General features: G+C 44.1%; 1 protein-coding gene across 8 annotated transcripts in view; it reads left to right on the top strand.

The window, feature by feature from the left end:
* LOC133465283 (rab GTPase-activating protein 1) overlaps positions 1–15,275 on the top strand; it is a 104,674-nt gene that overhangs the window by 31,724 nt on the left and 57,675 nt on the right. For 6 of the 8 annotated variants that reach the window (XM_061747918.1, XM_061747916.1, XM_061747917.1 and 3 more), the window contains 2 exons: positions 3,050–3,143; positions 5,558–5,708. In XM_061747918.1, the coding sequence (XP_061603902.1) occupies positions 3,050–3,143; positions 5,558–5,708 (245 nt within the window). Of the gene's footprint in view, positions 1–2,835; positions 2,867–3,049; positions 3,144–5,557; positions 5,709–8,649; positions 9,321–15,275 lie in introns of those variants that run through there. The other 2 variants (XM_061747921.1, XM_061747922.1) reach the window with 2 other exon arrangements.

Raw genomic sequence — 15,275 nt, 5'->3', positions numbered from 1 at the left:
GAGGACCATGGTCTCAGATGTAGAGGTGCTGATTCTCATCCCGGCTGCTTCACACTCTGCTGCGAACCGCTCCAGTGAGAGTTGGAGAAGCCAACAGAACCACATCATCTGCAAAAAGCAAAGATGCAATAGTGAGGCCAACAACCCGGACACCCTCTATGCCTCGGCAGCGCCTAGAAATTCCATCCATAAAAGTTATGAAAAGAAGCACCCCCCACAGGACTCCCCGAGGGACACGGTCGAACGCCTTCTCCAAGTCCACAAAACACATGTGGACTGGTTGCATGAACTCCCATGCACCCTCAAGGACCCTGCCGAGGCTGTAGAGCTGTTCCACAGCCAGGACGAAAACCACACTGCTCCTCCTGAATCTGAGATTCGACTTGCCGACGGACTCTCCTCTCCAGCACCCCTGAATAGACCTTACCAGGGAGGCTGAGGAGTGTGATTCCCCATGTAGTTGGAACACACCCTCCGGTCCCCCTTCTTAAAAAGGGGTCCACCGCCCCAGTCTGCCAATCCAGAGGCACTGTCCCTGATATCCACGCGATGTTGCAGAAGAGTGTCAACCAGGACAGCCCCACAACATCCAGAGCCTTTAGGAACTTGCCACCGAGGAGCTTTTTAACCACCTCGGTGACCTCAACCCCAGAGATAGGAGAGCCCGCCTCAGAGACACCAGACTCTGCTTCCTCATGGGAAGGCGTGTCAGTGGAATTGAGGAGGTTTCGAGTATTCTCCCCACCGACTCACAACGTCCCGAGTCGAGGTCAGCAGCGCCCCATCCCCACTATACATAGTGTTGATGGTGCACTGCTTCCCCCTCCTGAGACGGCGGATGGTGGACCAGAATTTCCTCGAAGCCGTCCGGAAGTCGTTCTCCATGGCCTGACCGAACTCCTCCCACGCCCGAGTTTTTGCCTCAGTGACCACCAAAGCTGAATTCCGCTTGGCCAGCCGATACCAATCAGCTGCCTCAGGAATCCCACAGGCCAAAAAGGCCGATAGGACTCCTTCTTCAACTTGACGGGATCCCTCGCCGTTGGTGTCCACCAACTGGTTCGGGGATTGCCACACCGACCACAGCTCCGGTCGGTCGCCTCAGCAATAGAGGCGCAGAACATGGCCCGCTTCAATGTCCCCCGCCTCCCCCGAGATGTGGGTGAAGTTCTGCCGGAGGTGTGAGTTGAAACTCCTTCTGACAGGGGATTCCGCCAGACGTTCCCAGCAGACCCTCACAATACGTTTGGTCCTGCCAGGTCGGACTGGCATCTTCCCCCACCATCGGAGCCAACTCACCACCAGGTGGTGATCAGTTGAAAGCGCCTCCCCTCTCTTCACCTGAGTGTACAAGACATGCGGTCGCAAGTCCGATGACACGACCACAAAGTCGATCATCGAACAGCGACCTAGGGTGTCCTGGTGCCAAGTGCACGTGTGGACTGCTTCCCCCTCCTCAGACAGCGGATGGTGGACCAGAATTTCCTCGAAGCCGTCCGGAGGTTGTTCTCCATGCCCTCACCGAACTCCTCCCACGCCTGAGTTTTTGGACATTTTACACTTGAAACTATTTGAGTCCCAGGATGCACATGTTTGGAAACAATGAGTCCCAGCCCTGGAACAATGAGGCTCTGCAACTTATCATCATGCTTGAACATGGTGTTTTTTCTGGACAATCCATGGTGAACACAGAAGTCTAATAACAGAACACCACTCGGGTTCTGACCGCGGGGGCCGTTCCTCCCAATCACCCCCTTCCATGTCTCACTGTCATTGCCCCCGTGAGCATTGAATTCCCCCAACAGAACGAACGGGTGTGCTCTCCAACACCCCCTCTAAGGTCTCAAAGAAGGGTGGGTGATCTGAACTGCTGTTTGGTGCATAGGCACAAATAACAGTCAGGACCCGTCCCCCCACCCGAAGGCGGAGGGAGGCTACCCTCTCGTCCACCGGGGTGAACCTCAATGTACAGGCGCCGAGCCGGGGGGCAATAAGTATACCCACACCTGCTGGGCGCCTCTCGACGTGGGCAACTCCAGAGTGGAAAAGAGCCCAAGCCCTCTCGAGAGGACTGGTACCAGACCCCAAGCCGTGTGTGGAGGCGAGCCTGACTATATCTAGTCTGAACTTCTCAACCTCACACACCACCTCGGGGTCCTTCTCTGCCAGAGAGGTGACATTCCACGTGCCTAGAGCCAGCCGGGGATTGGATCGCCAAGGTCACACTGCACCCGACCCCTATGGCCCCTCCCACAGGTGGTGAGCTCATGGGAAGGGGGACCCACGTTACCCTTTTGTGCTGTCCCCGGCCGGGCCCCATGGGTCACTAGGCGCTCTCCTTCGAGCCCCACCTCCAGGCCTGGCTCCAGACGGTGGCCCTTATTAACTTATATTATACATATTCAATAAACACAGAAAATAAACTTTCCAGAAGGCCAATTCCTACCTAATTTCTGTTAAATACATGCAAAAATAATTTTGATAGTTATTTAATATTCAAATTTTTTGAGATGGGGAATTTTTGTTTTGTTAGCTGCCACTATAATCATCAAAATTGTAAATTAAATAAAATCATAAATTATTTTACTTTATTTGTAGTGAATCTATATATGATGTTTAACCTATCGAATTTAATGACTGGAAAAAAAAATTGCTCTCCATGATATTCAAATGTATGGAGAATGCCTGTATGTCAGCTGATTGTCACTTTAACCATATTGTACTGTGCTGCCAGGACAGAGATGCGAACGCCACATTTGTATGTCTGGTTATATGGTCATTGTTACATGTTTTCTCTTTGCCAACATCACTGATACCCTGGGGTCACAAATAAAGAAGCCAAAGATAAAGAAAAACACCTTTGGAGGTAATCTTTTAGATTTTGACTTGACTGAAGTCTCACAAGTTTTGCTGAAAGTCCTGTGTGAAATCTTAATTTTCTGGAAAATTCAGGGACATTTGACTGAAGAGATACCACTGGCTATCTATCTTTCTGTTGAGTCATAAAATGTAAACTGTTTATGTGACTAGTACGTGTTCTTGTTTATAGACAATGATGAGCCATTACTCAGTGGTTCTGGTGATGTTTCCAAAGAGTGTGCAGAGAAGATCCTGGAGACGTGGGGAGATTTGTTATCCAAGTGGTAAGGCTTTTATTGCACTTTTGTTGTTTTTGTCTCCTTTTGACCAAACGCTCGCATGATTGGCTTTTATTTATTTATTTTTTGCAAGTGAGGGAACAAGATAAGGAGCTTATTGGGGTAGCTTTCCCTGCATTTGTTTCTTCAATGAAAAGCATTGAGCATTGCAATAAAAAAAAAAAAAAAATGCCATCTTTAATTTGCTGCTTGATACACACAGAAACCCTGACATTGTTGCATGAAAGCATGTACAGTCTGTGTTGGGAAGCTTGAGGGAGACAATGTAAAATTGTTGCACTATGCAAGTCATATGACCCCATGACGTCTTAAATTGTATTACGATTGAACCGTGAATCATGGTTATCATTGCGAATATAGATGCATAGATCATTTTACACTTTAAACTATTTGAGTCCCAGGATGCACATGTTTGGAAACAATGAGTGCCAGCCCTGGAACAATGAGGCTCTGCAACTTATCATCACGGAATACAGATACCGTAATGCTACGCTATATCACAGTTCTTGCTTTGCTGTCCAACTATATTGCATATTTGCATATCAATGAGGACCAGTGAGGACATGCAACAGCTAACCAATAGGACAGGAGGACAGAAAAGGGCGGCCCGGGTAGGACTGGACGTGGGAGATGAGCAAAGGAGTGCTACTGATGAGCGGTGTGGTGCAATGCTTTTATATTATCTAAACACCTATAAGAACCTGTGAGTTGTTATCTTAATACAATCTGTGTTATTGTTAGTTCATCCATCCATTTTCCATACCTCTTGTCCTCACTTATGGTCGCGGGCGTGCTGGAGCCTAACCCATCTGACTCTGGGCAAGAGGCAGGGTACACCCTGAACTGGTCACCAGTCAATCGCACGGCACATATAAACAAACAACCATTTGCACTCACATTCACACCTATGGGCAATTTAGAGTTTTCAATTAACCTACCATGCATGTTTTTGGGATGTGGGAGGAAACCGGAATAGCCGCAGAAAACCCACGCAGGCACAGGAAGAACATGCAAACTCCACACAGGCGAGGCAGGATTTGAGCCCGTGTCCTCAGAACTGTGAGGCAGATGTGCTAACCAGTCAGCTACTGTGCCGCCTTATTGTTAGTTGTCCCAGGATAAGCAATTTAAGCCTATAATGTGTCTATGAAACTTATGAGTGAATAAACACCAAATCACATGCGTATTTGTCAACTGGTGTACGGAGTTGCTGTGCCGGCAATCTGAGGAAGTGCAGGCCCGGCCCATAGCCCTGTTAAAACAGAACTGTGTTTATCACACCTGAGTTCCAATTTCTCTGGCCACACCCAGGCCTTATACTGCCCGGCCTGTTCTCAATCAAGAAATCACTTAACTAGGACCTACCTGACAAAGTAGACCAAAACATCCTCAAAAGCTAGACACTATGAAAAAAATTCAGAACAAATGAGAAAGTAATTGAGATCTATCAGTGTGGAAATTGTTATAAAGCCATTTCTAAAGCTTTGCGACTCCAGCAAACCACAGTGAGAGCCATTATCTACAAATGGCGAAAACATAGAACATTGGTGAACCTTCCCAGGATTGAGCGACTGCCCAAAATTTCCCCAAGACCGCAGCCACGACTCATCCAAGAGGTCACCGAAGACCCCAGAACAACATCTAAAGAACTGCGGGTCTCACTTGCCTCAGTTAACGACATGAGAGACTGGGCAAAAATGGCCTGCATGACAGAGTTCCAAGACAAAAACCACTGCTGAACAAAAAGAACATTAAGGCTCGTCTAAGTTATGCCAGAAGACATCTCTTTTGGGAAAATACTCTGTGGTCCTGTGGTCTGACGAGACAAAATAACTTTTTGGAATGTGTGTGTCCCATTACATCTGTCGTAAAAGTAACATCGCATTTCAGAAAAAGAACATCATCCTAATCTGTTTTTCACACAGGGCCATCTAGTTTCAGATTTTTTTTCTCCCTTAATAATAAAAACATTTTAAAACTGAATTTTGTGTTTACTTGTGTTGTCTTTGACTCATATTTAAATTTGTTTGATGATGGGAAACATTTAAGTGTGACAAAAAAGGAAATCAGGAAGGAAACACTTTTTCACACCACTGTAGGTAGGTAGATAGTGTGTGTGTATGTGTGTATATACATACGTACATGCATATAATCAAACAAATGAAAAACACTCAGTACGTCTGTAACTGTGCATACCTTGTGCTGCGTGACAACATAGTTGTCATGCCTCTATGCAAACTAGTTCATTGCACGCTGTTTGTAACCTTGTAAGGTCGTATGACAGGACTGTCGTAAACCAAAGACCACTTTTAATTGGTGAAATGAGTGTTGAATTTCCGCTTAATCGATCAAGTGAATCTAGTCTGATCATCCCTATTACTGACCTGCTCTTCTCCCAGGCATATGAACCTGTGCGTGCGCCCCAGGCAGCTTCCAGCTCTGGTGCGGAGTGGCATTCCTGAGGCGCTCCGTGGGGAGGTGTGGCAGCTCTTGTCCGGTTGCCACAACAATGACCACCAGGTAGAGGAGTACCGCACTCTTATCACAAAGGTAAGATAACAATTCCTGGATATGCATATGTAGTCGGTACACGATCAACTTGTGTGTCCTTAAACTTGCAGAATTTACAGAGAACTCAGGAATCTTGTTTTTAGACATCTGGCACATCTGGAGCACAAAATTGTTTGTACTGTGCGAAGGCGGTATAAGTCAGGGCCAAAGGAAGACCCTGCCTGGGGGGGTTGTACTCTCAAAAGTTCCAGTAACCTTTCGGCAGAGGTGGACGGAGTATAAATTGTACTCAAGTAAGACTACTGTTAGTTTTGAGTGAAAGTAAAGGAAGTAAAATCCTCCAAATAATTACTTGCGTAATAGTAAATGTTCAGTGAAAATGAACTCAAGTACTGAGTATCTGGTGAGTAGCTTTGATTTTTTTTTTTTTAAATCCGCATAAACTCCATAGACAAAAATAGAAATGTGCAAATTCAAGTATTGCTCAAGAATATCACTTTATAAACAATAATTGCACAATTGTCAAAAAAAAAAAAAAAAACATTTACCGGAATTACCAAATAACTAGCAACCCTTTATAGCTCAGTGACTGTTTTTTTGTCAATGCCTTTAGGTCTCAAAAGTGTTCTCTGTCGATTGACTGTCTGTTGTCGTACTAGAGCGGCTCCAACTACCGGAGGCAAATTCCTTGTGTGTTTTTTGGACATACTTGGCAACTAAAGATGATTCTGATAATAAATCTTATAAAATGACATGAATTCAGGCAAATTCAGCAACAAGAAATGGTCTTAAGTTTGTTTACACTGTTTAAAAAGGCCACAAGGTTCACCAGACAGGGAGTGATTATTAATTATACACTGTAATTATACATTATTTGACTATATTTAACTTGAAATGTGGATTCACCCACATTTCTCAGCAATACTGACATCTGATTCATTACTCAAATACAATGTGAGTTCTGTCAACTTGCTGCTTTGTGTGCATTGCAATTTGCTTTCAACTAAGTTGTAGAATTTGAGTGTATTTAAGTTGATATTAGGGCTGTCATTTGATTATTTTTTTTAAAATTCACATTAATCACACATTTGAATATTTTGAAACTTGTGCTTCGATTAAACAAGAGGTCTGCGCTCTGCTATATGCACATTACCTTTGTTTTTATCAAAAGTCCCATCGGGGTGACTTTGGAAGCAGAATTTACCACCGTGCACACCATTCTCCTCACTTACCTTTGCACTGGTGGAAGCATTGACCTGGTGGATTTGGTGGAAAGGAAGAAGAAAAAGGAGCCCACAAAATTCCCAGGCAGGACCGCCGGAGCCCGGGTGTCTCTGCTCGCAAGACGTTCGGAACGGGCGCGTTGTGCCCGCTTCCGTCCCCCCCAGGGTGAGCTCAGGCCCCCAAAAAGAGTAGCTTGGAGCGCTTGCAGGATGCTCTGCAGTCGGGGATAGTCCGATGTGTCCTCGTCACCTCGTGGTGAGGTGGGCGTCCTGCCTGGGTCAGTCTTCGGCAAGTTGGTTGGGTGAGACAAGAGCTGATACAGAGAGCATAGCTCCAGCCTTTTTAAGGCCGAAATGAGCCAAAATGGGGTGGTTTAAGATGATGTGGTTCTGTTGGCTTCATCAAGCCGTGATCTCCAACTCTCACTGGAGCTGTTCGCTGCCGAGTGTGAAGCGGCTGGTATGAGAATCAGCACCTCCAAATCTGAGACCATAGTCCTCAGTCGGAAAAGGGTGACGTGCCCTCTCCAGGTCGGGGATGAGATCCTGCCCCAAGTGGAGGTGTTCAAGTATCTTGGGGTCTTGCTCACGAGTGAGGGAAGAATGGAACGGGAGATTGACAGGCAGATCGGTGCAGCGTCTGCAGTGATGCGGACTTTGTATCTGTCCGTTGTGGTAAAGAAAGAGCTAAGCCGAAAGGCGAAGCTCTCAATTTACCGGTCGATCAATGTTCCTACCCTCACCTATGATCACAAGCTGTGGGTCGTGACCGGAAGAACAAGATCCCGGATACAAGCAGCCGAAATGAGTTTCCTCCGCAGGGTGTCCAGGCTCTCCCTTAGAGAGAGTGTGAGAAGCTCGGTCATCCGGGAGGATCTCAGAGTAGAGCCGCTGCTCCTCCACAAGAGGAGCCAGATGAGGTCGCTGGGGCATCTGATTCGGATGCCTCCCGGACGCCTCCCTGGTGAGGTGTTCCGGGTACATCCCAACAGGAGGAGACCCCGGGGACGACCCAGGACACGCTGGAGAGACTGTCTTTTGGCTGGCCTGGGAACCCCTCGTGATCCCCCCTTAAGAGCTGGATGAAGTCTGGGAAGTCTGGGCGTCCCTGCTAAAGCTACTGCCCCCGTGACCCGACCTCGGATAAGTGGTAGAAAATGGATGGATGGATTTAAGATGAGACCATTTTGTCGCACGCCCATCCTCTTTAATACTTGTGATTGTTGAGAACACTACTATTTTCAATGTGGCATTTGTGTGGTGTCGAATGAAACATTTCATCTGGTTCAGTTGATAACAGATTCGACATCAGACATTCAAGTTTGCCGAAATACAGTCACTCGTGGCGTTCATGTAAAGTTCTTAAAATATTAACTCCCAGCCAAGTCTGGTACAGACTGTGTTTCATGAACCCGCGTCTGTAGTGGTGTTCCGTCGCCTGTGGGTGTCGCTGTTGCTCTGTCCAAACTCCCAGCTTGACTGGCCAAGTGCCAGCAGGGTGGAGACGTCTTTGTTGGTGAAATCCTCCGGGCTAGCTGGTGGTGGTAGTTAATTAATTTAGCGTTCTAGTGCGACCTTGGTATCTTTGGTCTCCACTTTGATGCTCCGGGTGCTTGTAATTCACTTAGCGTCAGCATGCCAAAGTAAATATCTGTGTCTTGCTTCTGTGTATCATGGCTGGTGATTCACTTAGCGTCTGTATGTGAAGTTGAGTCTCACCACCCCGTGGTTGTCTATCTCTGCGGGAAGAGCGAGTCTCGTCGGAGACTGGGGTGCTGGGTGTCCGCTATACAGGTATCTAATAACTGTATTTGAATAAATTAACCTTGTTTGGAATGTAATTGTGGATAAAAAAGTGAACCTTTTGGCCAAAATGTACACAGGTCTTAGGTATCGGTATCGCATCGGCTGTTAAAATAAGTAAGCCTCTTTTAGAATACTGTATCACGCTCCCACATTCTGTTTCTGTAGCAGCCGGCTTCTTCCAACGATTAATCTATCTTTTTATGGTGTAATAAATCTGATAGTAAGTACAATAGTACACAGTATACTGTATACAAAGGCCTATACAAGCGCGCCGTTCAGGGCGTCCATTAATATCCAATCACTCAATGTGTTGGGGGTGGTCAAGGCGCAGCTGTCATTTGACAATTGACAGCAGAGTAATGGTGGTGGTTTGCGGTAGTTGTCTAGCCTGAGGTGTTTTAGTCTCCGATGCAGCCCCCCATTATGATCTGCATTCCTGCTTTTTGTGTCACGTTCCCAGAGCTGGGTCACTCGCAAGTTAACTCACACACTCCTTAAAATAAATGAGGTAAGGATCAATAAAAGTAGTAACAACAAAAGTGAGGATCAGAGGAGTGTTGGGTCGCACATGTACTGCAGCGCCCACACAGTTGTTGGGCAGCCAAGGGGTCCGTGAAAAGAGGTACGTGTTCGTTTATGATCATTATTCTTTTTGTTTACACAGTAATGATTTTATTTATATATATATATTTATTTATTTAAATTATTCTTCTCTCTTTCTCTCTCTCTCTCTCTCTCTTTTATCTTCATTTTATTATGCAGTATCATTTTTAATCTCAGAGGGTTGACAGCTGTTCCCACACTCGCTATTGTTTTGTGGCGCTTTTGGACCAATATTATCAGGAACTTTGAGTACTTTGTACATGATTTCCTGGGACAAAAAGTGCCTATGGCCCATTGCTTTGTTGCATTTGCCCAGCAGCCCAAGGGCTCCAGAACATGTATATAAATCAGTCTGATGTCACAACAGAAGTAACTGCTCTGCGTTGTAGCTATGTGGAGAAATAATAATAATTAAAAAAAAAACTATGCAAATAAAAAAGGCAGATAATGCTATATTACAGTTTAAATAAATGCGTCGATTCTTTGTCCTGCCAGAAACGTTGTTCACCCCTGCATCAAAGGAAAGAAAGGCTCCTAGGTCTCTAGAGAATAAAAAAAGAAAAGAAATCCCAGGACTTTTGGAAATAGTTCCCACAGTCCAAACATGCAATCTTTCTCCAAAAGTTCCCAGTTTTGCAGTAAAGCTCCTGCGGCGCAAAAGCCCTTATTGGACATTTTTACATTGTGCTACCAGATGGGAGACCTCGCCCACCCCCTCTAAAAATGTAATTATCAGCAACCTCCTAACAGTTAGTTTGTAGTGTAACTTGGCCTTGATTTTGTTTTTGCGCCTACTTGCGCTCTCGTACTGTTTTAATCTAGGTTTAAAGAATACAAGATGAATTGCTTTTCCCTACATTTCCTAATATTATATAAGTGCACATATTAATGTATGTCTGTTCAGACATTGTAGTTACAATAGCTCTTTTTTTGTACATACCCACGGGCGTGAGGTTATGTTTAAGTACCAGAGGTGACTCAGCCCTGTTGTATATGAGTGGACCCCCCTCCCCCAATGTGTCAATGCTGGTCTGAGTTCTTTGCTGCAACTCTGTCCACTGCTTATATAAATGCTACATCCTGGGGGCACAATGCTGGTTCCCAGGTGGTGAAAAGATGTTGGTCTTGCTTTTTTCCCCCCCTCCACTTCCCTCTTCTCACTCAGTGACCACTGTGCCGCCTTCCCTGTCCAAGTCTTCTCTTTTTGTGTAGATTTCTATAGCCTTGCACAGTTCCTGTACAATAACACACTATCTATGCTGATTTTATTCTGTTAGTTTAAATGGTATGAATGGAATGTTAGCTTTCACTGACAATACCATAACAATGATGTGCAACATTACTGATTTGATAGCTGCTGGACAGAAAGTTGGAATGTATTTTTAAAGCATTCGATGATCGGATAACACGTGCAGCTTGTCCAACAGACACTTCTCCATTTATTTAGTCTACCTGAGCTAGTCTGGTTATAAGTGTCAGGAATATTATATTAAGTGTGTACAGTAAAAGTGGAACCTTTAAAGTTGAATGCCCCTGAGGTCGTATAATTGAGACATTGACAGAAATGTTTAGGTAAATTGGATAGCAACCAGTCCAGAGTGGACCACACCTCTCGGCCAAAGTCAGCCGAGATAGAATCCAGCTCACCCTCGACCCTAGTAATTGCAAGTGGTATAGAAAATCGATGGATGGGTTGTGGCGTTGAGCATCAAAATCTATCAATGTTTAGTTTTTTCTTTGGCCTTTTGTTGCTTTTTTTGTAATACTTATTCAGAAAGAAGGAGCAGCCTCAACAAGGGGCCGTAAGAGGAATATACACCAGAAGTGACAAAGTAAGCTGACTCACAAGTCACTTAATTTTTTGCATTTTACTATTAATTTTTTTTTTTACCATTTTGTTTGAAGCCACTCATTTTACAGGTGTTTTCAAATATTGGGACAGACATAAATTAATGTCAATAACATTCAATATTTGGTAGCATAACCCTTACTTACTGCATCAAGCCTGCCACCCACTGACTTCACCAGACTGTTGCATTCTTTGTTTCAAATGCTTTTCCAGGGCTTTACTGGAACCTCTTTCAGTTCTTCTTTGTTTCTGGGGGTTTGTTCCTTCAGTCTCCTCTTCAGGAGGTAAAATGCATGCTCTATTGGGTTAAGGTCCGGTGATTGACTTGGCCATCTAAGACCTTCCCCCTTTTCTCCTGATGAAGTCCTTTGTTGTGTTGGCAGTGTGTTTTGGGTCATTATCTTGTTGCATGATGACGCTTCCCCCGATTAGTTTGGATGCATTTTTCTGTAAATTGACAGACAAAATGGTTTTGTAGACTTCAGAATTCTTTCTGCTACCATCATGAGTTACATCAATAAAGACTAGTGAGCCAGTTCCAGAAGCAACCATGCAAGCCCAAGCTATGACATTACCTCCACAATGCTTGACAGATGAGCTTGTGTGTTTTGGATCATAAGCAGATCCTTTCTTTCTCAATGCTTTGGCCTTTCCATCACTTTGGTAGAGGTTAATCTTGGTCTCATCAGTCTGTAAAACGCCAAAACTGTTGTGGCTCATCTCTGTACTACTTTGCATAATCCAATCTGGCCTTCTGGTTCTTTTTACTGATGAGTGATTTGCATCTTGTGGTATGGCCTGTATATTTCTTCTCTCGGTCTTCTTCGAACAGTGGATTGTGATAACTTCACCTCTGCCCCGTGGAGGTAGGCACTGACTGTTGTCTTTGTTTCGTCACAGCTCTCAATGTTTCTGTCATCAACTGCTGTTGATACCCTTGGCCCACCTGTTTGATGTCTGTTGCTCAGTACAGCAGTAGTTTCTTTTTCAGGACATTCCAAATTGTTGTATTGGTTATGTCCAATGTTTGTGCAATAGCTCTGATAAATTTTCCCTCTTCTCTCAGTTTCAGAATGGTTTGCTTTTCTCTCATAGACAGCTAGCTGGTCTTCATATTTGTTTAACAGCAAATGCAGTTTTCACAGGTGAAACCCAAACCTAAAAACAAGCACTAATGTTTCAGTAATCGATCTAAAAGGCAACACCTGAGCAACTAGAAACACCCATCAGTCACATGTTCCAATACTTTTGCTCACTTGAAAAGTTGATGGCTTGAAACAAACGGTGCTCTGTCCTGAGTTGTTTAATGCATCTAGATGTAAATAACATGAAATAAAAGCTGGGATTCTGAACTTTTGTCTCATATTCATCTTTTGATCTGAAACCCAAATGTCTTCAGTATACAACAAAAACAAAGGAATTGAACATGCCGTTCCAATACTTTTGTAGGGGACTGCATAATTTATGTTAAAGTAATTTTCGATTGGCATTCACTTTGCAGTTGTTGCTCTTGATATAATTTACTTCTCATGTACTAATTATTTAATTACTCAGTTTGTGCATACCATAGTCATGGCAGCCTCTAATTAGTCATGTGCTCTTGTGCACAGTTTGTCAGCTCATGTGTGAGCGTCTCCCTTTGTGCTGCACGCACATTGTGTCCTAGCTAGCTGCCTCTTTGATCCCTCGACCCGGTCTCAGCTTGTCTGAACATGCTGTTCATGGGCAATTCTGATGAGGCCATTGAAAAAAGTGCCCACAATTAGAAATGTAACCTTTTCTTCCCCCGATTGAACCCTGATAGAAGGCTCCCTGCTACCGAGTACTGAGAGTGCCAGATTATATTTGAATGCTGAGTAATTAACATTCCAGCATGTAACCAAAAAAAAAAAAAAAAAAAAAAGCAAAACCCATTCGACTATTGTATCCATGGCCCATGCATTTTGAATTTCCATAAATTAAAGCAGGCAGGACCCATTGACCGACAGAGCTACTATGTGTGATTTTGGCAGTAGCCCAGTGGAAGCTGATTGTGATGATAAAGTTGTTTAAAAAGAGAAATAGGAGGGCAACACCTATTTGTGTGAAGAAGCGACCATCTGGGTTTAGATCTTACAGTACTTTTCCACTGCACAGTACTGGCTCATCCTCATATGAGTCACGCTTAACAAACAAACAACAATGGAGGAGAGTGAGGGTGTCCTTTATTTACTTCATGGTGTGTTGCCCGTGGTAAAGGGACACATCCATGAGGAGACTTAAGGGCAGCAAGAAAATGGAGAGCTGCAGCAGAGTGGAGACTATAGCGCTAAGGCACAGCAACATGGCAAGATAATGTCAGCTTGTATATGTCTCTTGGGCATTTCTGTCCATTTATTTTCAAACCATCAGTGGTTTATGTCACCCAAATGGTGTCAACTTAGCAAGTAGAGCCGAGTCAAATTGAGTAGGTACTGATGAATTGAAACTGCGGGATATTTACACCTAAATTTGTCATAGCAATACATTTTGGATTGGACAAGTCTATCTTTTAATGTGTTGGACACTGTTCCGGCAATGCCCTTTGTTCCAGGATGACATATCAAGGCAAGGGAATGTCTGGATGAATTTGTGTGGAAGAACCGGGGAACCCTTACTTAAACTCAATCAATGACCGTGAACTAGAAAGGCCCCAGGACCTCTAGTTTCACTTTACATCATGCAACCTGTCCTAATGCTTATGTCCACATACTGCATGAATGATACAGCACTTTCTGCAAGACAAAAAGACTGTTGTGACACTTAAATTACTAATACCTAAGGGTAGTTGGAATCAGTGTGCTTGTGTTGTTGCCATGTGTTAGCCACGGGATCACCCTTTTCAAGAGGTAGCCAAGGTTAAATGAAAACAAAAGTTAGATGGCTGTTAAAAGAACTGAAGGTCTTTTGTAAAAGACAGAAAGCGCATGATGTCAACTGCATGGTGCACATGCAAGTCAAACTTTACTCAGATTAGAAAGTTCAGCTGTACAGTCTTGTCGTCCACCAGTTTCTTCTTTAAATTTTTAAAGTAATGTGTGTCAAAATGACTAGTATTTATCTGAGGGGTTATCTTTCACATTGTAACATTCTTAGTTGCAGCACAGTAGAATAGTAGTTTAGTTCGCCTGCTCCGCAGTAAAAGATTCCAGGTCTGAATCCCGGCTCTGACCTTTCTGTGTGGAATTTGCATGTTCTCCGTTTTTGTGTGCAATTTCTCCAGGTACTCCTGTTGCCTCCCACATTCCCAAATCCATCCATCCATCCATCCATCCATCCATCCATTTTCTGTACCACTTATCCTCACTAGGGTCGTGGGCGTGCTGGAGTCTTTCCCAGCTGACTCTGGGCGAGAGACTGGGTATACACTAAAGACCACAGGCAATGTTTTAAGTAACGTTTTAACATTCTTGACCGTTGTACAATAAGTTAAACTATAAGTAAAGCTACTTGGCCTTTTGAAGATACCTGACAGACTTAAATGGAGAGTTAAATTTACGGTTCTTATACTTTTCCTTGTCATCATTCTCTGTTGTCATCACAAAACATACAAAAAACAAAAAAAGCAACACATCTACAGATTTGTTTAGATGCTTCGGGAGCTTTGTCACATCAAAGTTTGATCGGACCTTTTCTCAAATATTTTGGTTGAACTCCAAATTGCGTTCAACTTTGGCCATCCCTATCTACCGGTCCGTGGGCCATTTGGTACCAGACAGCAAAGGGAGACTGAATAAAACACATTTTAATGACCATCAGAGTCGGAAACAGGTTTTACAATATTTTGAAAATCCGGTGCAGCTGCCTGTGCCTCTGTACATGTCAAACTACTCACTTTGCTAACGTGGTACAAAAAGTAAACTCGCAAGCAAAAATGAGTAAGAAGCACGCTTCTTCGGAAAGGAAAAAAGGCCAAATGATGAGACAGAAGAAGAGCTAACTTCCAAGAAAAAGTTACAGGTGAATCTCAAGCACCCTCTGCGTAATATGTGACTAAACGCTCGCAAATGAAGCAATGAAGCCATCAAAATTGCGTCAGCGCATGAAGTTGTGTTCTAGATTCAAACCAAGACAGAATAGAGATTGCCCAAAAAAAGCACTGAACTC

This window comes from Phyllopteryx taeniolatus, chromosome 15 (genome assembly GCF_024500385.1).
Source record: "Phyllopteryx taeniolatus isolate TA_2022b chromosome 15, UOR_Ptae_1.2, whole genome shotgun sequence".
Taxonomy (NCBI): domain Eukaryota; kingdom Metazoa; phylum Chordata; class Actinopteri; order Syngnathiformes; family Syngnathidae; genus Phyllopteryx; species Phyllopteryx taeniolatus.
The sequence above is the reverse complement of the archived record's forward strand: the minus strand, read 5'-3'. Positions and strand labels throughout refer to the sequence as shown.